This window comes from Oryzias latipes, chromosome 3 (genome assembly GCF_053564925.1).
Source record: "Oryzias latipes strain Hd-rR chromosome 3, Olatipes_Hd-rR_3.1".
Taxonomy (NCBI): domain Eukaryota; kingdom Metazoa; phylum Chordata; class Actinopteri; order Beloniformes; family Adrianichthyidae; genus Oryzias; species Oryzias latipes.
This window is the reverse complement of record NC_136239.1, coordinates 19,238,441-19,264,137: the sequence shown is the minus strand read 5'-3', so window position 1 is coordinate 19,264,137 and position 25,697 is coordinate 19,238,441. Positions and strand designations below refer to the sequence as shown.

The 25,697-nt window shown below is 39.7% G+C and overlaps 1 protein-coding gene across 1 annotated transcript; it reads right to left on the bottom strand.

Moving 5' to 3' along the window:
- Positions 1 to 9,997: 9,997 nt before the first annotated feature.
- Positions 9,998 to 14,351, bottom strand: pcdh20 (protocadherin 20). Its single transcript, XM_004067160.5, has 2 exons — positions 13,971 to 14,351; positions 9,998 to 13,623 (listed from the first exon to the last, which is right to left on the bottom strand). The coding sequence occupies exons 1-2, from the start codon at positions 14,016 to 14,018 to the stop codon at positions 11,002 to 11,004; spliced, it is 2,670 nt and encodes an 889-aa protein (XP_004067208.1). The 5' UTR covers positions 14,019 to 14,351; the 3' UTR covers positions 9,998 to 11,001.
- Positions 14,352 to 25,697: the final 11,346 nt, after the last annotated feature.

The following is a 25,697-nucleotide window of genomic DNA, read 5'->3' as shown; positions in this document are numbered from 1 at the left end:
GTGGAAATTTGACTACTGTTGGTCGAAGAAAGAGGGGAGGCAGAAGGGTCCGTTGCCAGAGAGAGAAGGGAAAAGGCAGGAACATAGGTTTGAGAATAGGGACTCTTAACGTTGGCACAATGACAGGGAAAGGCAGAGAGCTGGCAGACATGATGGAGAGAAGGAAGGTAGATGTACTGTGTGTGCAGGAGACAAGGTGGAAGGGCAGCAAGGCACGTAGTATTGGAGGAGGATACAAACTGTTCTATCATGGTGTTGATAGGAAGAGAAACGGGGTAGGAGTGATTCTGAAGGGGGAGTTTGTAAACAGTGTTCTAGAGGTGAAAAGAGTCTCAGACAGGATGATGAGCCTAAAGTTAGAAATTGAAGGGGTGATGGTGAATGTAGTCAGTGGGTATGCGCCACAGGTTGGCTGTGAGTTAGAAGTGAAGGAGAGATTCTGGAGTGAGTTGGATGAGGTCATAGAGAGTATCCCCAGAGGAGAGAGAGTTGTTATTGGAGCAGACTTTAATGGGCATGTTGGTGAGGGCAACAGAGGTGATGAGGAGGTGATGGGCAGGTTTGGTGTGAAGGAAAGGAATCTGGAGGGACAGATGGTGGTGGACTTTGCAAAGAGGATGGAAATGGCTGTAGTCAACACTTACTTCCAGAAGAGAGAGGAACATAGAGTGACATACAGAAGTGGAGGTAGGAGTACTCAGGTGGACTACATCCTATGTAGACGAGGTCATTTGAGAGAGGTTAATGACTGCAAAGTGGTGGTAGGAGAGAGTGTAGCCAGACAGCACCGCATGGTGGTGTGTAAGATGACTCTGGAGGTCAGGAAGAAGAAGAGAGGGAAAACAGAAAAGAAGACCAAGTGGTGGAAGCTACAGAATGAAGTAACTTGTGAGGAATTTAGGCAGAAGTTAAGACAGGTCCTGGGTGGTCAGGATGAACTTCCAGATAACTGGGAAACTACAGCAGAGATTATCAGGGAAACAGGTAGGAAGGTGCTTGGTGTGTCATCTGGAAAGAGGAAAGACGGTAAAGAGACTTGGTGGTGGAATGAGGAAGTACAGGAATGCGTCCAGAGGAAGAGGTTGGCTAAAAAGAAGTGGGATGTAGAAAGGACTGAGGAAGGTAGACAGGAGTACAAGGAAGCGCAGCGTAGAGTGAAGAGAGAGGTGGCAAAGGCCAAACAGAAAGCTTACGATGAACTATATGACAGGTTAGACACAAAGGAAGGAGAGAAGGACTTGTACAGGCTAGCCAGACAGAGAGACAGAGATGGGAAGGACGTGCAACAGATAAGGGTCATTAAGGACAGAGATGGAAAGGTGCTAACAACCCAGGAGAGTGTACAGAAAAGATGGAAGGAGTATTTTGAGGAGCTGATGAACGAGGAAAATGACAGGGAAAGAAGGGAGGAAGATGTGGTTGTTGTGGAGCAGGAAGTAGCAGAGATTGGAAAGGAGGAGGTTAGGAAGGCTCTGAAAAGGATGAAGAGCGGAAAGGCCGTTGGTCCTGATGACGTACCTGTGGAGGTATGGAAGTGCTTAGGAGAGACAGCAGTGGAATTTCTAACGAGTTTGTTCAATAGGATTCTAGAGAGTGAGAAGATGCCCGAGGAATGGAGGAGAAGCGTTCTGGTCCCGATCTTTAAGAACAAGGGTGACACGCAGAACTGCAGCAACTATAGAGGAATAAAGTTGATGAGCCACACAATGAAGCTGTGGGAAAGAGTAGTGGAAGCCAGGCTTAGGAAGAAGGTGGAGATTTGTGAGCAGCAGTATGGTTTCATGCCCCGTAAGAGCACCACTGATGCCATTTTTGCTTTGAGAATGTTGATGGAAAAGTACAGAGAAGGTCAGAAGGAGCTGCATTGTGTGTTCGTAGATTTAGAGAAGGCGTATGACAGGGTGCCGAGGGAGGAGCTGTGGTACTGTATGAGGTCGTCTGGAGTGGCAGAGAAGTATGTCAGAGTAGTTCAGGACATGTATGAGAGAAGTATGACGGTGGTGAGATGTGCTGTAGGTCAGACAGAGGAGTTCAAGGTGGAGGTGGGACTACACCAAGGATCAGCTTTGAGTCCTTTTTTGTTTGCTATGCTGATGGACAGGCTGACAGACGAGGTAAGACAGGAATCTCCCTGGACAATGATGTTTGCGGATGACATCGTAATTTGCAGTGAGAGTAGAGAGCAGGTGGAGGAACAGCTAGAGAGGTGGAGGTTTGCTCTGGAAAGAAGAGGCATGAAGGTCAGTCGTAGTAAGACAGAATACATGTGTCTGAACGAGAGGGATCAAGGTAGAAGCGTTAGGTTACAGGGGGCTGAGGTGGAGAAGGTGCAGGAGTTTAAGTACTTGGGGTCAACAGTTCAGTGTGATGGGGAGTGTGGAAAAGAGGTGAAGAGGCGAGTGCAGGCAGGTTGGAGCGGGTGGAGGAAAGTGTCAGGAGTGTTGTGTGACAGAAGAGTGTCAGCAAGACTCAAAGGAAAGGTGTACAAGACAGTGGTGAGACCAGCTCTGCTCTATGGGTTAGAGACGGTAGCAGTGAGACAGAGACAAGAGGCTGAGATGGAGGTAGCAGAGATGAAGATGTTGAGGTTCTCCTTAGGAGTGACCAGGTTAGACAGGATAAGGAACGAGTACATCAGAGGGACGGCTCATGTTGCCTGTGTTAGCGACAAAGTCAGAGAAGCCAGACTGAGATGGTTTGGACATGTTCAGAGGAGGGATAGTGGATATATTGGTAGAAGGATGTTGGAGATGGAGCTGCCTGGCAGGAGGGCAAGAGGACGGCCAAAGAGGAGATACATGGATGTCTTAACAGAGGACATGAAGTTGGCTAATGTTAGGGTAGAAGATGTCCATGATAGAGTGAGGTGGAAAAAGATGATTCGCTGTGGCGACCCCTGATGGGAAAAGCCGAAAGAGAAAGAAGATTGTGGATCTATGGATTAAGACAAATAAAAAGGTTTTACTTTTAAAAAGTCACTGCAAAGTAAAAAGTAATTAATAAAGAAAAAAATTAATTGAGGCACAGTATGTATCACAAGTTGAGCTAAAACATCAATTAGAGGTCAGTAAGCAGCCAGAATTAAGGTGCTCTAGTTCATAATCTGATTTTTTATATTTTGAACAAATTTAAGGATTTTAAGTATGGAAAAGAACACCTAATTAGCTCTGACTTATTTTTTGTTCATAAGATTTACAGATTTCTGGCTGAGATGTACCACAAACTCTCAAATAAACTTTTATTTTTAAATAAATCACTGCTGACATCACACTACCTACTAGTACATTTACTGCATTGAAATGATCCAGGGCGTCTTTTATTTTGAAAAGAAGTCATGTGAACCTATTTTAAAAGATAGAAACTATTTCATGTTTTGATAAAAGCCAATTTTATCTTTATGTTTTATTTATGCAGAAAAACCAAATGTTCATTTAAATTTATCATTATAGTAACAATAACATAAATACAAATACATGTCTAATTTTTATAAAGGGTGACGTTTCTACGGGGGGATGGTCAGAAAGAAATCAACCTAAATGGCTTGTGACGTGCTAGAATTCAAGAGTTTTAAAGGACATCAAATGTTTGAAGAGGATCAGAAATCTTTTCTTCACAAAAGAAATATGCTTGATTTTTTAAAAAAATATTTTTGTAACTGCTTAGAGGTGGTTTTGTAGCCTTTACCTTTACGATGTTTGTCTATAATTTTGTTTCTAATGTCCTGGGACAATTCTCTCCTTCTCTTTCTGTTGTCCATGTTCAGTGTGGTTCACACCTTTTCACCAAACAGCAACGTGACTATTTGTCTCCCTTTAAATAGGCAGACTGACTGATTATGGGTTTGAAAACAGCTGTGATGTGAATTAAATGACATCCCTTGGTTCATCATGACCCCCCGGGGAATTAGTTTTTAGTCTTTTATGGAGGTACCATCATTTTTGTCCAGCCCTATTTCATTAGTTTTTTTTTTTTAATAATTCTGTTAATCACCAACACAAAAGTAATGGCTGATTTTGATTATTTAATTTTCAATAAATTTTAATTTATTGTTACTTTTGAACGTTTCAAGTCATTTCAGTGAACATTGAGGACGTTCTTTCTTTAACTGAGGGGTACCAACAATTTTGTCCACCAGTGTATCTGCAGATTTATTCTTTTTCTCTCTTGGCTTTGTGGTTTTTTGATTTATGTTAAAAATGTGCTCACACTCTGTGGAGCAATAGGTTAGGATTAGGATTAAACATGTCAGCCCCGTTTGTTTACCCATTGCCATGTTAAACTAATAAATCTGAGCTCTAATAATCGTGGACATTTTCTGTCAGCTTGCATGTGATAAATTCAGAGTTGTCTGAGTTCATCTTGAGCAGCCTTTCTGCTAGAAACTCAGTTTTCTCAAAACAAGTCAATTTAGAGTTAAGGGCTTAGTTCTGAGAATGTTCGAATTCTTGCTGGAATGGACCTTTTCACCGTTTGAAGGTTTAGCAGGAGCTGCATAAACAAAAGCATAAAGATTTGTGAGATGGTGTTAGATGCTAAGGGCAAGATTAATGGATGTGAAAGTGGGAATAAATTGTAAAGCATGCAGTCAGAAAAAAAGAGAAGAAATATTTGATGAGTGAACATGAAAAAGGGGATTGCTGAAAGGATGATTAGGAAAATAGCTGTGTTAGGTGTTACATTCCACTACTTGGTGGTAGGGTATGGTGTACAACAACTCAAACTTTTAGTTTACTCAAACTTTGGGCTGATGGATGGTGTGGTCAGATGTATCTCACTGGTTCCAATGCAAAGCTCCAAAGACCTCTTAAAAATACATCAGCATGTCATGCATACTCCGTCGCTCTAAAAGAAGAAAAACAAATGATAAAAGTTGATTGCTCCTCTAATTTCTATCATGACAGAAAAAAACAAAGTTGAAATTAAAAAAAATTGAAGATATTTGTAAAAATCCTTCTTTTTTGGCACATTTTTTGTCAGTTTCCACATTAAGAAGAAAGGTTCTTGGCGTCATTAAAATATGACATAAAGGTACAATGTCAACATTTTGTATAAAATAGTGACATTAAATATGGGAGGGGAGACAGAATACTAGACAAATTTGAATTCAATCCACATTCAACATGCCAAAAACGTTTCAAAAGACTTTTTTTTTCAACAGGAACAGCAACAGAAAACAATGAAACAGATCCTTCAGACCTTAAGACTCATTGAACTATTTAACTACATAAATTACAAAAACCATGGCTCATTTGCTACTGCAGTTTTTTGGGGTCCTTACTGCTGCGATACAGAGGGATGTGGCAAAAGAAATAGAGATGGTTCTAGATCACAGAATCATTTCCCACCCTATCTTGCCTATGTGTCGAGATGTCCTTGAGTGAGACACTGAACCCAACATTGCTACTGGTGGTTCTAAGTTGGTAATAGTGGTTAGACACAGCTGTCATCAGTGTAAGCATGGGTAAATGGAACTATGACTGTAAAGCGATTTGGGCTTTCAAGGACTATAGAAAAGCACTGTTGATTTCATTTATATAAAATACAAAAATACAAATTTTTGCTTTAACATAAAAAACATTGAAAAACAAATGAACTCAGATGGTTTTCATTGTTTAACATTGTTACGAGATTGTTTCTCTTTGAGTAGAACAACACACTCACAATAGCACACAGGGACAATTTAGTCACCAGCTGACCCACAATGCATGCTTTTAGAATGGGGAGGAAGCTGGAGAAAACCAACGTATGCACAACGTGCAACATGTAAACTCCACACAGAAAAGTCCCAGCTGGGATTGAAATACTGCCTTCTCACTGTAAGGTGAGGGTGCTAACCAATATACAACTGTGCAGCCAGAATTTGAGATACTTTCCAGAAAAAGAATTTTTTTAAAGCAGCCTGCAAATAGACTGTTATCCCAAAAGTCCCAATAATGAAAAAAAAATGTTGTTTTGCTTAGAATACATGGTTTGGTAATGCTTTTGTTTCTGTTTTAGTCTTTTGACAAGCTTCAACTATTTTTTTCCACCTTTATCCCATAATTGGGTTGGTCATCCTCCATTACACAAAAGCAGTGATGCTGAAGGAGAGTAGAGTCATGTTTCCAGCATAACGATTAGTTGTTTAAAAAGTATTGATGGTGTTTCCTTCAAATTTTAAAGATAGTAGTGTGCACAATGACCTGTAAAGACTCGCATTTGATGATTTAAATAAAAACAGCATTGATCTAATGAACTTCCAAGGAGTAACATGGGTAACATGGGATGGAAAGAAGTTGTTATAATTTTTGGGGAAAACAGAAGTCTGCTCAGAATGACATTGTGAACGTTTATTCACTAAAAGTCCCTAAGTGCCATGCTGGAAAACCTGGATGAAACTGAGAGAAAAATGGGGATGAAGGAATAATGGAAATTAGTAACATAATCCACAACGTGATCAAAGGAGTGCGATTGGATTATACTGAGTTGCGTCACAAAATGAAAGAGGTTTGAGATCAAAGGTGGTGATTTTCAGAGGAAGACTACAGAAATGTATTATTGAAGTCTGAACAAAGTTTGTGTGTCTGCGTGTTCGTGTGAGAGCAGTTGCATTTGGTGCCATAACTTTGGAAGAGTCGTCTCCTACTGAGCAGGCCTGTGTAACCCAAGCTGGGCTTCTCATTGTGTCTGTATTTGTTTGATTTCAAGGCAGCGGCGCACAATAAAGTCAATCTAGAAATGGGATCAGGCTGTGACTGAAGGTAATTACTTGCTGTCTACACCATTAAGAATTTAATGTAATTTCAGATAGACTTTCCTGTAAGGGGTCAGGGGTGGCATTATCACAGAGAAAGGGAGAGAGTACAGGGGTAATGGCTGTTTCTACAGTCGGTGTGTCCTCATAAATTTGTATTTACTCTGTGCTCCACATTTAGGTCGAAACACCTTTCCACTGTCCTCTCTTGGTGTGGAAGTGGGATTACCGCTGATGATTATCAGTCATGTGAGAAAGCTGCAAACTTTCTGTCAGGGTCAACCTCCCATTCCAGCTTTTACAACTAATGTGCCAGGAAGGATTTTTGTGTTGATATAGGTAACTTAAGAGCCCTCCTAAACACATTAAAAATATCTGAGTTGTGTCTATAATTATAATGACATACTTTTTACCCTATTAAAATCAAAAAAATTTAACTTTTGAAACCGTTTTGGCGATGCTTACTCGCTGAATTGTATATTATTATTTGTCAAAGAAACAAAGCCTTGAGGTCTGGCCCTATGAGAAAATGATGACACATTTCGATCAAAAAAATGTATTCCCAAACATAAACATCATAAAATGCTGGTAACTTTTATTCTTTAAAAATGTAAAAGCATCAACTGTAATTTAAAGTGCCTTTAGACCAGGATAATCTGGCAAATTTACTCCATTTTGATGGGGATAGCGCTTTACACAAATGTCTATAAGATCGCCAAAAATATATAAAAATTGAAAATAATTAATGCTTTCATCCCTTCAAAACTTCACATCTGCCCACAAGATATTTACTGAAATGTTTCTGTCCTGCTACAAGCTCAGAACCCCTACATTCCCTTCTTTTTAGGAAAAGGCGGCTCTATCAAGCCAACAAAATATGTTATTTGAATTGTAAACTTTTAGAACCTATTTTCTCATGTTTTTCTTCAAGTTCAAATTCATGTAAAACAAAGTTCAAGACAGTCTAAATGCACCCTGGTATTTGAACTGTGTCTCAGTCCTGATCCATTTAATTCAATTAAAAGAGTTTTATAATTAGGGTTCCAAACGAGAAATGTTAAAACCAGATGATGTAAACCAGTTATACTTGAATGGAAAAATAAGTTAATTGTCAAGCAGAACAATGGCACTTTAACAACAGTATAGGCATGCTAATAGATGCTGTGTTCAAATCACTTTCACATTTGAGTGTTTAAAACTTTAGGGAGAACCCAAATTTCAGATGAAATATGTCATTACACAGCTAAGTGTCTGCACAATCTCAATCAATAAAAAAAAAATGATATTTTTTTTATAAATTGCTTTTTGAAAATGGAGTTTCAACTGTTGCTGCCAATCGCACATTCTCAGAGCAAAAAGGCTACCTTAAAAAAGAATAAGTTCACTGCAGAAAAATGTACTCAAGCCATTTCATCCATCTTCAGTTTCTCAAAATGGCCTCAGCTGTAATTATGACCGTTATCAAATTTGCCTTAAAGAAAGAAAAGACGAAAAATAGACTTCAGATGACAGAAAAATCTCAGCTTTTTATTTTGTGAGACACAATGTCACCATCAAACATTATCATTTATTAACAAGAACCAGTGTTTGCTTTTGCGCACTAGAGCCAGAATAGAGCCAAAGGTCTTGCACGACCATTTCCTGCCCCAACACACTGAGGAAAAATGACTAATTAAAAAAAGTCAAAGGAAGTAAAAGGAAATGAGACACTGTGAAACGAGACCTCTTTTGTTATTACTACAATTAATCACAAGCTGTAAATGTTTGCGCAGAGTAGGAAGCAAATCTAAAATTGTCCAGACACCATGCTAAATCATGTGTCACTTGGCTGCAAGCTGTTCCCAAAGTCTGCTACAGAATGCAGTACCACGGCATTACTTGGGTACAGATTGGGATTCAAATGTTTGATTGGGACATTTAACACCTGATTTACAAAGGCAGATTTGGTTGCATTATGCTTGACCAATTGAGGACTCTTTTTTGTGGCGTGGTGCTTTAACAAATGAATAAAAGGTGCTATCAAAAAACATTGTGGCTGAACAGCAACTTAGCTATTTTGTTTTCTCTTGATTTTGTTACTGTTTTAAGGCACTATGTGCTCGGACATGTTTGTGTTTTTAACATTCCAAACCTGAGAAGTCAAGATGCTTTCCTTTGCAATAACCTAGCCTTAACTTTAAGAAAACAAAACTTAAAATGCCAGTTCAGCTTGTTTTTGCAGGTTGATGCAGGATGAATTTGGTTTTCTAGGTTATGTTCTTTTCACGGAAAAAAAAGCATTATTAACCTAAATGAATGTGTGCACATCCATTATGTGGTGGTACTATATCATCTTTCAGCCTATTTGTGTAATGCAGAGTTTAGTCAGAGGTGATTAGGAAGGATTAGGCAGAGCTGGTGGCTCCTGATGTGCATGCATGACATGTTTCCATCCTAAAAAGAGGTGAATAGATCAAGAAGCTGTACATGCAAACATTGTAAGCACCGGTTTGTTAGCATGTTTGCCATTTTGTAAGAAAGCCAAACCCAGACTGGTTTCTGTAGTTCTTGATACAACAGAGTTCCTCACCTGGGAGTGTGCATGCCAAATTGAAAAGAACAGAGTGTGCGAAAAGGCTGTTGAGTCAGTACCACAGAAACAGCACCTTCATAAAGAATATGTGACAAAAAACATGTTCATAATTTCCTGTGTGACTTTTAACTTTTTTGAAGTGGAAATGGAAATTCAGTGACTTCATGCAGGTTAAGCTGTGAGACGTTGATTTTACCTTCAAGACAGGAATAACAAAGGAAAGTGTTTTTTTTTCAGGGAGGTGTTACTCAAGGTGTTACTTCGTCATCTATGAACTACAGTTGATGACAACAGAAACAAAAAAAAGAAAAAAAAAACCTCTGGGTGCTGATCTTTAACTGTTTCCTGTCCCTGACATCTTGGCTGGTGCGCACATTTGTCTTGCAAGATCCAGCTCTGATCAGAAGCAATTTACACGTATCCCTTTAATTCAAGCAAACGATGATAAGCTTTCTGTGTTTGTGGATTTATTGTAATCCACTGCATAAGCTTCCATCCTCATGAGGAAACCTCAGGCAACACCAGGTCAGTAAATTAAACTGAGCTGTTGCCTGCAAGTCTGCACATCAAACAACCTGCTGAGTAATTTGAGCCTAATGGGTGAAATATTTTCGCCTTAACCCTTTTCTTATGACAAACCTTTTTTTCCTTGCACACAAAAACAAACAACATGGAAATAGAATCAGATCCAGTGTATTACAAAAATAAATAATCTTTAATAGTTACTCTGATTTTCATTCACAAACACTTGCAGTTTTCACAGAGACAGTAGCAGGATAAAAAAATATGACGGTGATGTTTGTAGCTCAAAGCAGAATTGTGACAATAAGTCGACATTTTTTTCCTCATCCTGATAAACATGTACTACGCTTTGCTGTATTGAGATGACGTTTAATCAGTCTAGAATGTTCCCCATTTGTTGGTAATGTGAAAATTTCAAACGGCTCTTTACATCACGAGGGGACAAACAAATACGAAACGCAAAACAGAAGAAAAAATGCAGTGTAGTTTTGTTTTTACTCTGACTTTGAATTCCAATAAACTCGTCAAGCTCACCTTTTAAAATGTGTTGTCAGAGCATTGTGGTATGTTAGGCATTTTATGCACTATACCCAATTGGAATGCATGCTTTCATTATAAGCTTAATAGGAAAACTAAAAAAAAAAACAACATACATTTTAGAAGTTTCAAAATGGAAAGCATTTCCACAATCTTCATCTATATGTCATCTTAAAAAGATCCTATTACGAATTTTTTAATCCAATTTTTGAAGTTTTATTATCATATTCATGCCAATGCAAATGTGTGCAATAAAACTGTATGCAGTTGTATTGCACATAGCACAATTTTTACAGTATTTACATAGGACCTTAATTACCATAATTAAATTGCCTTTATTGCATTGTATAATTTCTCTTTCATTATGAAATTTTTCATTATTGCAATAATTATGACATCATATCTGAACCAAGTACCATAATTTATAAATAGTATAAAATCTAAACAAAAGAATGGGCCGGTATGTCTTTTTCGACGGCAGTGCCACATCACTGGTATATTTGCTGCTATAATATTCACATCGTAAATGAAAAAAGAGACACTTTGTGTAGAAATGATGTTCTTTCGCTGGTTTTGTAAACATTCATGTAAACATTAGTGTTATATTTTATTTTTTGGATAAATGAACAACTGAATATCAGATGTTTGAGACCTGCCTGAGCTTTCTGTTGATAGTTTTTGCTGAGTCATTTTTAGTTTTCAAAGGTATTTCCACTTCACTTCCTTTTTTCCTGATCTTTTTAAACTTCTTGTAGCACATGTATGTCAGCAGAGTGACAACCAAAGAAAACAGGCCCAAACAAGTCACTGAGAGGGCGATGAGGACAGGTCGACACGGGAACAGCTCATACCTCTCTGGTCCGTCTGTCATCTGGCCAATATACCAAGGCTTTTCTTCCACTTCTATGTCAGCCTCTCTGGTCAGCAAACTTTGAACATAACTCTCATTGCACACAGTTTCATTTACGAAGAAGTTGACCATGACTGTAGAATAGAGAGGTTCAGGCTGGCCATGATCGCTGACCTTAACCAGAAGGCTGTAAAGACCTCTGATGCTGAGCTCCCTCTGTAAAGTTATATTTCCAGTTTCAGGGTCAATAGCAAATGACCCTGGCTCACCACCTTTCCTTTTAATGATGCTGTAGGCGATCACTGCGTTCATGCCGGTGTCCTTATCCACAGCGTACACCTCTGTGATTGATGTGCCTGGTTCAGTGTTGGGCAGCACGAGCATGTAAGACTGATTGGATTGAGGGAAGAGGACAACTGGTGGATTGTCATTCACATCTAACAACAGAACAGTTACCATAGTGACAGAGGAGAGTGCAGGCTTCCCTCCGTCGACAGCCTCAATCCACAACTGGTATGTCCCTTGCTGCTCACGGTCCAGGGATGTCTTTGCTCTTAGAGCCCCTCGGCCAGTGTCGATCATGAAAATATCACTGCCATTAAGTATGGACAAAGCTACCCAGCCATTTTCTGCAGCATCAGCATCTGTCACAGAAAGAACCCCAATCTCACCGTATCCTGGAAAGTTCTCAGGAACAAAAAATGTGAAGTCCTTATTGATAAAACGTGGACTGTTGTCATTGCGGTCCAACACAGTCACCACAACCGTGGCAATTGACTCCCTTCGGGGTGTTCCATGATCTATTGCTCTTACTATAAAACGATATTTCTCCTTTTCTTCACGATCAAGCGACGTAGCCACTGTCAGGACGCCTGTCACTTGATCCACAACAAAAACTCCTGGAGCATCCCCACCAAGAAGATATATAACTTGCCCTCTACTTCCACTGTCCTGGTCTGTGGCTTGGAGCTGGGTTAAAAAACTGTTGGGGAGATTGTTTTCCTCAATCGATATTTCCACTAGCGCCTGCTGAAACACTGGTGCATTGTCATTCTCATCCAAAATCTGCACCTTCAGAAAGGTCTTTATGACCACGCCATGTGTGTTGTTAGCAACCACAATCAGCTCGTAATCCTGTGTTTTCTCATAGTCCAGAGGCTCTGTAGTTTCCAGTAGATACTCGTTCTTGAGCAGCTGATAAGGAACAATCCTGAAGGGTCCAAATCCTTCCAAATGGCAGTCCACCTTTTGGTTTAGATCCATGTTTTTTACTGTGAAAAAAGCAATGGGAGAAAAAGCAGGCTCGGACTCCTTCAGTGTCACAACTCCGTCCTTTTCTGGTGCAATGTAACGAGATATTACAGCAGGGGGTCCAGTAAGGACTTTGATGACATGGACAGTAACAGTTGCAACTGCAGGGATACACCCAGGTCCATTTGCCAGAACGGTGAGTTTGTAAAAAGTATGTGTGCCAGAGTCTATTTTCCCAGCAAGCTTGATTAGCCCAGTGGTTTTGTCTAAATGAAACAAGGTCCTAGTGGTCCTTGGTACGCGCTCGCTGTAAGTGTAGCTGATTAGGGCATTAGAACCGAGATCGGGGTCAAAAGCATGCAGACGCGCCAAATGCACCCCTTTAGTAGAATTTCCATGGAGGGTGACATTAATTTGTGACTCAGTGAATTGAGGGCAGTTATCATTCACATCTGTGATAATAATCTTTAAAGTAGCTGCACCGAGTAAGGGAGGCGTTCCACCATCCTCTGCGATGATATCTGTGATGTACTCATCCTGAACCTCTCTGTCCAGCTCTTCTACCACAATGAGAAATGGTGTCAGTTCACCCCCTTCGTTCTCCTCAACATCCAGCGTAAACAAGCCAAAGTCGTTAACCAGCCAGTAGGTCTGCACTCCATAAGTGCCCAAGTCTGGGTCGACCGCAGACTGCTCCACTGTGTAACGAGCATTGACTGGAGAGTTTTCTGGGATAAACATGGAGATCTCATCAGTGGGGAACTTTGGCCTGTTGTCATTCACGTCCTCAATCAAGATCTTAATTTTAATGAGCTGGAAATACTGCTGAGGCAGGACGATCACATCCAGGGAGAGGTCACAACCCCACCTCACAGAGTTATCTGGACAGAGGGTTTCCCTGTCGATCTCTGTGGCAGATGTGTAAAGTTCCCCGGTGGAATTGTTTAGTTTCACATACTGATCGCTGACCTTCTTCTGCGGGAGATTGAAGGAAAAAGGGGGCTCAACAGTGAAATTCAAATTTAAATCTCGTCCAATAGCCCCTATGAAAGTCCCCTTGGGTAATCCCTCTTTTATTTTATAGATGAGCTCCTTTGCTTGCCTGAAATTTGCAAAGCAGCTGAGGGGGGTGGTAAACAGCAGAAGGATGCAGAATCCCTGTAATACACATAATTACAATAATTCAGTTTGGAAATGGACAGACAAAAACAACAAAAACTTTAAAAATCATTAGTCATAAAGGCTTATTTGTAGTTAATGACTACATTTCTTTTGTTTTTTTGGACAGGGGTGGTTTAATTGTGAGTCATGGTAAAGCGTGTATGAAACCTGGACTTAAAACATTTTTTAGCTTTACAGTTTGGTTAAACAAATTACTGCAAACAGTGCAAAACAACTGGGCCTTCACAGAAGCCTGAGTTAACAGCCACCAAGATGGATTTACAGCGTTTTTAGACACTAAAAAAATACATGTTTACTGTAAAACAAAGGGACTCAAGACTTACCCATGTTCTCCCTCTTTTGCTATGACCAGAGCCTTTGCCGTTGAACATGTTTTTGTCCTATTCCAATGCCTTCCACCTATAGCAGGAGCAGCTTCAGCACTAGTAATCCTAGCATTTTGAGTTTTGAACAGCGCAGACCTCTGCTGAGTGCTCTGCCTTGTTTCTGTGTGACTTCAACAAGTCATTCATCCCAGTGCAGGGTTAGGACACTCCCACTATATGCAAATCAACCTCCAAAACTATCCAATGAGAGTCGATTGCCAGCTGGAAATCTTTCTCTTTCTCTTTTGTGTTTAGGATTAAACGTCACTGAAAACACACCTGCACTTTCTACACACACCCATCTTGGTAAAAGCAACTGCATACCTTGTATTCCAGTGGCTGAGTGAAAGCATATGATGATCAAAAGAGCTTATGATGGCACGAGAGACAGGGCAGCATGTAAAATATCCAGAGCCAAGAGATTATTTTAATCCCGCAGTAGTTAAAAGCATTACAGAAAAACAACATACCAGATCATTCCCTTTAAATGTATAAATGTCTTCATATGATGAAGATTTGCTTCTTCTTTTTTTACTTTGAAATCTTTGTCAAAACTGAATGATGGATAGATTAAACACCCATCGATGAACTATTTCGGAATGTGTCAAAGTCCTGACAGGTAACTCAAAGATGTCTCATTTGGCTGATTATCTCTGAAAGCAATGCAAAATGAAGTACAATTTCCTTTAAAAAACCAGAGTGGTGAATGTGGAAGCATAAGTGGTTCTGTGCTCTCACTTTGGATTGAGCCTCTAACTAAATCAACCCTCTAATCCCCATGTGTTCTAAATGCCAGGCCAGCTGTTTGCCGGGATTGGAAGCATACTGCCCAGAGAAATTGAGTGATTGAAGTTCTCTGGACAAGTGCGGATTGAAACTGTCACTCACACTTATTTTGTCCCATAAAGTGGTGGATTTTTTTTCTGTTAGTGTTTGTCATCACAAGAATCTTCCAAAAAAAAGAAAAACCATCAACGCCCAAACGTCATAAATTCTCCCTTAGTTTAGAGGATTCTGACAGATTATTCAGATAAGATACACCATGTACAACAACAATAGAGCTGGGGGTGCATTTATTTTGGATGACTGACAAATCCATCTTGCATATTGTGTACAGGATTTTGGCCCAAGCACAGAGCTCCAAAATATTTCTAAAAACACAGGCTTAATGCTTAGTAGGCTGAGAAGCTTTGGAGCGTGGGAAAGCAACAACCCAGGAAAATTAGAATCATTTCAGAGCTGCATCTAGGTACAAATAATCTCAGGTATGGTTTTGGTGATGACTAATAAATGTTACACCTGAGCAGAACCTGAGGAAGACCAACCTGGTCAAGAACATTTTGCACAGTGCACTCTATCTCTGCAGTTGCATCAGAGATTGAATCGGCACTGATCACAGAAGCCTGTGTCATCTTGATAGGGTGACCTGTATTTTTTAGTCTCCACCGAGTCTGCATTGCTGTGGTAAAACTAAAAGAAAAATCTTTGAGCTTTAAGATAAACATGATCAAATGAGTGCATTCCCATAAGAGCTTCTGGTTTACTTCTACTGCCTTTTATCTTATCACTCTATTCAGTTTTCTATAATTGTGAAAAAACACAAGCAGAAACTGTTGACTAAGTAAAATATGAAGATGTGGTCAGATGTTTCTTTTTTCAAAGAAGTCAAATGGTTACCTTCACATAGCCCTGTGATGGAATCATTATTATATACCCCACCAACATCATTTCCATTTCCATTAGTGTCGACTCAGTTGGTCTGGCTGTACCTGAGTTAAAACTGTTTCCACTAGGTGGTGTACCATGCCTTGACTTATAGTAGGTTGTTACAACTGGTTCCCACTGAGCTTGAATTGGGTTGGACCCGATTCATGTTCCCTGATAGCAGGACGGGTGGCCTGGGTTTGAACCTGATTGTCAGAGCCAGATGGAGACGCAGGTAGTTGTTTGTAATTTGCCTGGTTTTCTGCAATGAGCCCGACCACATTGAAGAGGTACTCAGATGTAATAGAAAAACGAATGAGAGCACGCCAAATAAAAGCGAGTCAAGGTAAGTCATAACGGCTGATGGAAATTCGGCTGAAGGCAGTCGATCAATCTCTAAACATTAACCAAATTATCAGAATATTTACACTAATCTGATCCAAAAATAGGTAACTCCAGTCAGTTGAGTTAAAAACCTTTGTTAAGAACTTCAAAAGTATAAAATTCTTTAGGCCTTTGTTTGAGACGAGCTCTTTGAGAGTTTCTGTAGATTTTTTTTTCATTATGTTCTTCCACTTTTTTTCTATCTTCATCCCTAATAACCATTTTGCATCCTTTCAATCCAGGCCTTCAGTAAACAACTGGGGCTCTAACAAGTCTATAAAATGGTAGTAAATTAGGATGCTAAAAAAAAAGTTCAAACAAAAATGTTTTTGTTTCAGGATTTCATTTGTCCACCAAGCGAGGCAAAGCATTTGCATGCAACAGTATCCCTTTTTTCGTGCTTTCCTGCTATGGAAAAGGTTGCATGAGGAAAAAGGCTTGGACAGTATTACTTTGGTCTTAATTATATCATTTGTTGCTATGACTCCGTGTGAAATGAGGCTGGGTAATCTTGGCACAGATTTCCTACCAGATGTCTTGTTTGCCTCGCTTTTTCCATTTAATCAAAGGACTGCTAAGCTATCTTGATAGCAGTCGGACAGCCTCATGACCTTTGAGTTAAATGGAGGAAACTTCAAAGTCTTTCTGTGAGGAACACATAAGCTGTGAAATTTTGCTGTTATATCAGCACTGAATTGTCTAGAAAGAATTTGTGTTGTTAGGAACTGGTGTTGTCATTTTTCAGTTTGTACAATTTTTAATATTTATATTTTCAATATTTACAGTCACTGATGTCTGATGGGGGCCTTTTCACCTGTGTGATAAAAGCTTAACATCTGATTAAGTTACAAACATCAGGATTTTTTTCCCTGTGCTGGTCCCCAGCCTGGATAAAATACAGGGTTATGTCAGGAAGGGCATCGGGTGTAAAAATCTCTGCCATAAAACACCTGTGCAAATCAATTGAAGCAGATTTTCAGTGGCAACCAATGAAGGGATATGCCGAAAAGTGAACAACCAATCAGTGAATCGATTTACTTTTATAGAAAGACATATTTGCAACTTATAAGCAGCAGACGGGACTGGATCAAACATAGTTGGACAACATTTTTAAGAAGTCAAAAACTAGATGGTAACAAACGTATTAACACTGCCTGCTGGAATCACTGCTTTTATAATACCTATAATACCTATCAACATGGATCACTGCTGGGTTGTTAAATGGAGATCAACTTGGTTCTTTGTATTTGCTGTGGTTATTTTCTGTGGCCATGATTTTGAACTCAAACATCAAATTAGTTTATAGATAAAGTCATTTTATATTTTGTTTCCTAGCATTTAGTGGATGTTAAACCATTTTTAATATAACAGGATTTTATTTTGAAGTCCTTCATATGTGTTCAGCAGGGTTATGACGCTGCTGCTTGTACTTTCACTGTCTTCCTGTTTATTTTAATACATTTTTTATTTTGTTTATTAATAAATCCCCCCCCCCCCCCCCATGTACTTCACACTCAACATCCCAGCATCATTTCTGATGATCAGTGGCTCATAGAGGTTCAATGGGAAGCTTCGTTGTGCACCAACGCTGCTTTTTGCCGTTTGCTGTTGAAATGTTAACTTAAACAGATTTTATAACCAGCCATTTGACCTAACATGAGACTCTGTCGTACTGTTGTGCTATTTTCAATTTTTACCTATACTTTGTACATGCTTAAATACATTTTTTGTAAATGTCTTTATGGATTTTTAAATTTTTGACTTTTAATGTAAAATGATTTCATGAACTGTTTTTTTAAATAAAAAAAAAAGTTCATTTGAATTGACCTGTATTTAATTGTACTATTTATGCTGGTTACAAAACTAAAATAGCTTGAGTTAAATTGAGTAGTACAGTTCAAAGTCATTTAAATATCTGTCATTTTGTGTTTGTTTGATTTCAAATTTATTTCAAAGCACTTTGCACAGGAGGCAAACGTGTCCAACTGATTTCAGAGAAAATCAATTCAAATGCAAAGAACTTGAATCCAAACACAGCTTGCTAAAAAATCCATTCAGTTGCCATATCTAATATTGTGAGAATTTCCATTCTTTTTCTTTTTTCTTCCAAAGGAAGATGGCAAAAATAAAATTTGATTGTTGCTCATTAGTTTCAGCATTTGGCTTGTCGTAATGCATCAAAACAAAAAAAAAACACCTTTTTTCTCTGCTTTCATTTTAAGAACAGTTTCCAGCTTGTCATCAATGAGCATGGGTAGAACTGACGTTTGATTCATTCTGTGTCAGAAAATCAGGGGGATTGCCTTTGTCTGCTTTTTTGTGAAGAAAATTACGTTTTATTAGAATGAAGAATGTGGCTGTCTTTTTGTGACAAAGCAGTCTTTTTTTTCTTGCTCTGTCACTGCCATCTACTGGTTGTATTAACATAATATATGAAAATATACCAGTTTTTGTCACACATTCCTGGTGTGGACTCCTCAACCTCAGATGACAGATTTCCAGTTGGCTCATCATGATTTGAAAATTTGTTTACATTTTATTCTCAGTAGTAATTTTTTTAATATTCTTAAACTAAGACAGACAAACACGTCAATGGTAGAAGCCTAATTTGTCTTACAACTGCAAAGTGATCTTAAATAAAGCTTTTATTTTGTAACTCCATAAAATACATATGATTTCAGGTGTTTTTTCTTGCCTTTAATGGGGATTTTTAATGTTTTGTGTGTGCGCGTATCTGTGTGCTTCTGTCCTTTTGGTTCCTTGACTAAAATTTGCTTTGAATTTTTCCTTTCCTTGTTGGACTGTGCCTGTATAACATTTTTTACTCAGCTATTCGGCTGTGATTGCATAGTAAATATTTAGTGGGTTCAAGGACCTCTGTGCAGTCTTGTTTGCCATTTTATACATTTTTTTGTGTCTGTGATTGAAGTCTTAAGTTGGATCTAGCTCAAAAACACGTTAATAACAACATTTAAACCTTGGTTTATTTCTATCAATTAAAAAAAGTATTTGTAATTATATTCATTCTTGGATCATGTCTCTGTTTTTTCTTCTCATAATTTTCTTCTGCTGTTTCTCCTGCAGTTTCCTGCCTTCCTCCTCTTGTCAGCTGCTGCAGATTCATCTTTGCACGCTGAGAAAGCTAATCTGGAGTTGTGAGAGAGAAATCGAGAGAGAAAAAAAAAAAACAATGCATGAGGATTTTGCAAGTTTGTGTTTGACAGGCAAACAGGGAGATGGAAAGTATGTTATTATGAGGAGCGGTCTGAGTGTGGCTCTCAGATGCTGCAGGTCGGGGCAGGTTGTATATCTCACTGAGAATAGGTGTTGCCGTAAATGCATGCCCCTCACAGCCTCAGCCAAAGAGATTACTAGCCTGGCTTCCTGATAATGAAGTTTCTATCGATTGGCCCACCACGAGTTCTTGTTTCTGCCTGCTAACAGTATGATTATTTCAAGGCCGCAATTTGAGGTTTTCAACGACATCACTCAGGGTATAAAATTGAGTTTCAAGGAGGGTTCGATTTGTTGATGGAAAATAATCACTCCTAACTTTTTATACATCCATATCTCAAAACCGAAGTCAGTTTTTGCTTCCTTTGCATCGCAGAAAATCTGTTCTTGGTGTCAAAGTAATCTCCACACAATTTTTCATGTTGGTCTTTTTTGTGTCTAATACAATGTAAACATAACAGCTATAAGCTCCTCCCCCTGCAAAAGAGTGCAGACGCTTTTTTCCCTGCTCCTGCTGCTTCCTGCTTTATTTGCTTTTTAATCATTTAATTAATCATTTTTAATCATTTTACTTCTTCCACACATCCTGGAATATCAGACTGGTCATCCTTTTTTGTGACTTCTACCTATACAAATCAATATTTTTGACAAGCCAGCGACATGTCCGGAAGAGGAAGAAAAACAAACTCCCACTGTGAACGCTGTCGGATCTACCAACAAGAAATAAAAGAGCTACAAACACGGATATTTACTTTGGAAACTGAAAATGGACTTCACAAGACCCTTCCAGTAACATCGGGTGGTAAGAAGCCTGCTCTTACCACAAACGAGAAGAATAACAGTGACATAGACCTGAGTGATGTTGTGTCCTTTCCAAAACTTTGTGCGGAGGAACTCTGTGTTAAGCCAAAGCGTAAAGATGACAGAACATCCGAAATAAAGCTCACAAACAGATTTTTACCCCTAACACAATGTGATATTGAAGAACACAGTGAAATTGGACCACAGAATAGGAGTTATAATGTTGGAAACAAAGCACAGGCAGAAAGAAAATCTGTGCCAAACGTCAAGATCAGAGATACGCTGCTGCTTGGAGATGGCGCTATCAGTGGAGTCAGCCACAGAAGAATGCAAACTTTATGTTGCCCAAGTTCTACTGTTCCAGTGATTACAGGACTCTTATCTAAAGTCTTGTACCAAGGAGTTAAACGAATAATCATCCATGTAGGTGCTGTCGATATCAGAAAAGAACAGTCCGAACGTTTGAAAAAAGACTTCATCAAGTTATTTGAAGAGATTGACAAAGTAGAGGTTGAAGCATTCATCAGCGGACCTCTTCCTAACATCGATGGGGTGTCACTCAAGTTCAGCCGTCTGTTTCAGCTGAACAATTGGCTCTCCAGAGAGTGTGCTTCCAGAGGATTGCATTACATTGAGAACTTCAATACATTCTGGAAGCGAAAGGACCTTTTCATGGGAAGAGGCCCACACCTGAACAGAGGTGGAGCAAGAGAGTTAGTGAAGAACCTCCTCCACGCTCTGGGGCATAGAGGCCAAGGCCCTGAAAAGGCAGCAAGGAAGGACCGAGCCAGTGTCCCAGGAACTACAGCACAACGGCAACAACAACTACCTCCACCAACACCGGTCAATGACTTGGATCCGGCAGCACCAGCACCACAACCACCTCCACCTAAGGACTCAGCTCCACCAGCATTACAGCAACCACCTCCATCTAAGGACTCACCTGCACCAGCACCACAACAACTACCGCCAGCTAAGGACCCAGCTGCAGAACCACAACAACAACCACCAGATTTGGCCCCAGAAATTCCACCATCTGACCAGCTGTGGGCGCCCCCTGCTACATCTACTCCCAGTGAAGACTCACTTTCCTTTTCGTCCCCCCCACTTTCACCCATGGCCCTACCTAGCCATTTTGATTGCCTCATTAAGTCAGGAATTAAGATGGCTCCCCTAACACCTGTGAGCCTCACACCACACAGGAGCTCTCCTACCCCTCCAGCGCCCCCTCCTCATCCTTCACCCAAAGTCCCTCCAACACGGCCTTCATCCAAACCCCCTCCAACACGCCCCCTCCGTCGTTCACCCAAATCCCGTCCAGCTCCCACTCCTCCCGGTCCATCACCCAAACTACCCTCAACTCAACCTCTCCTGCGCGCCTCTAGACGTACTATTCCCCGGAGCTAGGATGAAACGGGCCCCCAGTGTCCTAGGAAAGGTTATGTCAAACTGGGGCCCTGTGATGAACAGCTTCCTTCTGGTGCTATACCTGTAGTTGCACCACGTAGAATGCAAAAAAGGGCAGTTAGACTGTCCAATCAAAGAAATCTAGTTCACATCCCTTGCAAGAAGGTTTTGACCAGTCCCAAGGAAACTAATCTCAAACTTGCTGCACTCAATGTCAGATCTTTATGCAACAAATCATTTTTAATCAATAATCTTATCTCTTCTTTTAATCTTGATTTTATGTTTTTAACTGAAACATGGCTTGACAAAAACACAGGAAACATAGTTCTAGTCGAATCAACTCCCCCCAACTACAAACATGAATCGGAAATACGAGAAAATAAAAAGGGTGGAGGCGTTTCTGCACTGTTTAGAGATAATATTGCAACCCGCAGACTATCATTTGGTGTGTTTTCATCATTTGAGTATGTGTCCTTTAAGATTGAGTAAAAACAAACTCCTCCCTTACTCTGCATAGTTATGTACAAACCTCCTCAGCACAGCCAAAGTTTTATTGATGATTTCACTGAAATGCTCTCAGTTGTGTGCACAGACTTTGATGGTCTAGTCATTACAGGTGATTTTAATGTTCATGTTGATAATGTCAATGACAGAAATGCAAAAGAGCTCAATGCTGTCCTTGAAACCTTTAGTCTAATTCAGCATGTGAGTTGCCCCACCCACAGCAGAGGGCACACTCTGGACCTGCTCATCACAAGGGGGGTTACTATTTACAATGTCAGTGTGGTTGATGTCGCCCTCTCTGATCATTTCTGTGTATTCTTTGACCTGTCTGTTGCTCCCAAATCCACCGCCTGGCCCTGCAGTTGTCCAAAGGAGACAAATAAATGAGAGCACTAGGGCACAGTTTGTAGAAATGATAAACCCTGAAAACGTCTCTGGTGCCAATGTTGATGAAATGCTGAATTCTGTTACTTCTAGCATCTTGAATGTTCTGGATGCCATTGCCCCTATGAAAGTTCAATTGAGAAAACATAGACAGAAAGCTCCCTGGAGGAACGATGATCTGGTCAGGGCACAGAAACAACAGTGCCGCAGAGCCGAGCGAAAGTGGCGCAAGTCAAAACTCCAGGTTCATTATGGAATATATAAGGCGGAGTTGTACGCTTATAACCAGATCTTATGCAGAACAAGGGAAAGGTACTTCTCTGAAATAATTGGAAGTTGCAGCAGCAACTCTCGTATCCTGTTCACAACAGTTAACAGATTAACTAACCCTCCAACCCAGCTACCAATAGAATTGGTTTGTACACCTAAATGTAATGAGTTTGCTGTATTTTTCAATGACAAGGTTCAGGGCATTAAAAAAGCCATCAACTCCACAACACATATAACTATCGAACGGCCATCTACTCACTCTAAGCTGACTCACTTTGTACCTGTCACTGACCAAACTGTCCAAGAGACCATCACCCGTCTGAGCTCGTCTACATGCTGCCTTGATGTGTTACCCACTAGATTTCTAAAGTCTGTCTTGAACAGTGTGTTGCCATCAATTACTCAAATAGTTAACATGTCTCTTCAATCTGGAATATTTCCAGAGGCCTTAAAAACTGCAGTCATTAAACCCCTCCTGAAAAAGAGCGGTCTTGATCCCACTGTACTGAATAATTACAGACCTATCTCTAATCTGCCATTTTTAGGAAAAGTCCTTGAAAAAGTTGTCTACCAACAGCTCACTGACTTTCTCTTATTAAACAATTCGTTTGATGTTTTCCAGTCAGGTTTTAGACCCCATCATAGCACAGAAACTGCTCTTATCAAGGTAACCAATGACATCCGCCTGAACACTGATGATGGCAAAGTCTCCGTCTTAATCCTGCTAGACCTGAGCGCTGCCTTTGATACTGTTGATCATGGGATCCTTTTGCACAGACTCCAAGACTGGGTTGGCATCTCTGGATCTGCCCTAAGTTGGCTCAAGTCTTATCTAGAAGACAGGAAATATTTTGTTGAAATTGGGAGTTGTGTCTCAGACTACATGGGCTTGAATTGTGGTGTGCCCCAGGGATCGATCCTGGGACCCCTTCTGTTCAACCTCTACATGCTGCCACTAGGGCAGTTAATACGCAGTAATAACATATCTTATCACAACTATGCAGATGATACTCAGATCTATGTGTCACTGACAACAGGTGAATATGGGCCGGTGGATTCTCTCAACCACTGCCTCCAACAGATCAGCGCGTGGATGCAGAACAACTTTCTCCAGCTAAACTCAGACAAGACCGAAGTTATTGTTTTTGGCCCACAGAAACAAAGAGAAATTGTCAGCAGCTACCTTCATTCTCTGTCTCTTAAACCCTCAAATCAAGTCAGAAATCTAGGGGTAATCATGGACTCTGACCTGAACTTTAACAGCCATATCAAGTCAGTAACATCAGCGGCATTTTACCACCTGAAAAACATTGCCAAAATCAAAAACATAATCTCAAAGCGAGACCTGGAGATACTTATCCATGCATTTGTCTCCAGTAGGTTAGACTACTGTAACGGCCTGCTCACCGGCCTGTCCAAACGAGCTGTAAAACAGCTTCAGTACATCCAGAATGCTGCTGCTCGAGTCCTGACCAGAACCAGGAAGTATGATCACATTAGTCCTGTGCTCAGGTCTTTGCACTGGCTCCCTGTACCTCAAAGAATAGACTTCAAAGCAGCTCTGCTTGTGTACAAGTCTCTCCATGGCCGCGCACAAAAGTACATCTCTGACATGCTAGTGCCATATGAACCATCTCGTACTCTGAGGACCTCAGGGACCGGCCTCCTGTTGATTCCCAGAGTCAGAACTAAACAAGGGGAATCAGCGTTTCAATATTCTGCAGCTAAAATCTGGAACAGCCTCCCTGAAGGCGTAAGACAGGCCTCTTCTGTGTTCATGTTCAAATCTAGACTTAAAACATTTCTGTTTAGCCGTGTATATGACTGAAAGGTCCTATCTGCACCTTTCTTTCCTTCCTTTCTTTTTAAATCTTTTTTTTTTTTTTCTCCTTTTCTTTTAAAGTAAATTTTATGTTGATTATTTCTATGATGTATTGTGATTTTAATGCATTTTTCTGTTTTGTGAAGCACCTTGAATTACTTTGTGTACGAATTGTGCTATACAAATAAACTTGCCTTGCCTTGCCTATAAGGACTGTCTACCAGTTAGACTGAACCCAACATGCATGAAAGGAGTTAAATGTTTGCAACAAATGTCTAACAGATTCAGGCTCTGCAGAGTAACATTTAAATAATTCTACATCATATGACTAACAAGTATTTATTATAGCATCTACTGTATTTAAAATAATGGTCTGGTCAACGTTTTAGAAAACATTTAGCCACAAAAAATGTAAATTATGCAAATTTTCCATGAAAGTTTTTTTTTCCAATTCAGATAATGTTGAATTATGGCCATTCAGAAGAAAATCTATTCATTGGAAAATTAGACTATTAAGCCTCAGTGATCATTTTTGAACATGAAAATTGAACAAATTCAACAGTATTTAAATAAGGGGATCTGCTTCACTCCTTAATGATAGTATTTTAATTTCATCATAGATTTCATTAACAGTGATATGCTCAGAGTCTGTAATTGTATTTCATGCTAACGGCACAGACTAGACAGCATCATAAGTGACTGATTGGTTGAATGCTGTAAAGCATTCAACCCTTTGTTTTCCTGTTTCTCTTTATTTCTTTATTATTATTTACACTATCTTCCGCCGTTTTTTGACACTTAACTACTTCTACAATTTTTAACCTATTTTAACCATTCAACTTTTAAAATGTTCAGCTCCTTCAGCTTATTCCAGCTATGACTTTTGGTTTTTCAAATCCTTGTACTTTTTAAGATATTCCAGTTTTTCCGGGAATTTTTGCCCTATTAAAATGCATTGGGAACTTATGGTACATGAGGTTCGCGGTTCGACACCCGGTTCGGACGCTTCAAAATTTTCTACCTTTCAACTTTGAAAATATTCAAATCTTTCAACTTATTACAGTTATTACTTTTGGTCATTCAAATCATTGAACTTTTTAAGATGTTCCAGGATTTTTTGCTCCATTAAAATACATAGGGAATCACTGTGCTTAACCTCTTTTACAGGTTTTCAC

Excerpts from the sequence above, each read along its gene's own strand:
- pcdh20 (XM_004067160.5), bottom strand. The coding sequence starts at position 14,018 with ATGTTCAACGGCAAAGGCTCTGGTCATAGCAAAAGAGGGAGAACATGG. Across the intron at positions 13,624-13,970 it reads GCAAAAGAGGGAGAACATGG|GGATTCTGCATCCTTCTGCT; the intron begins GTAAGTCTTGAG and ends TGTGTATTACAG.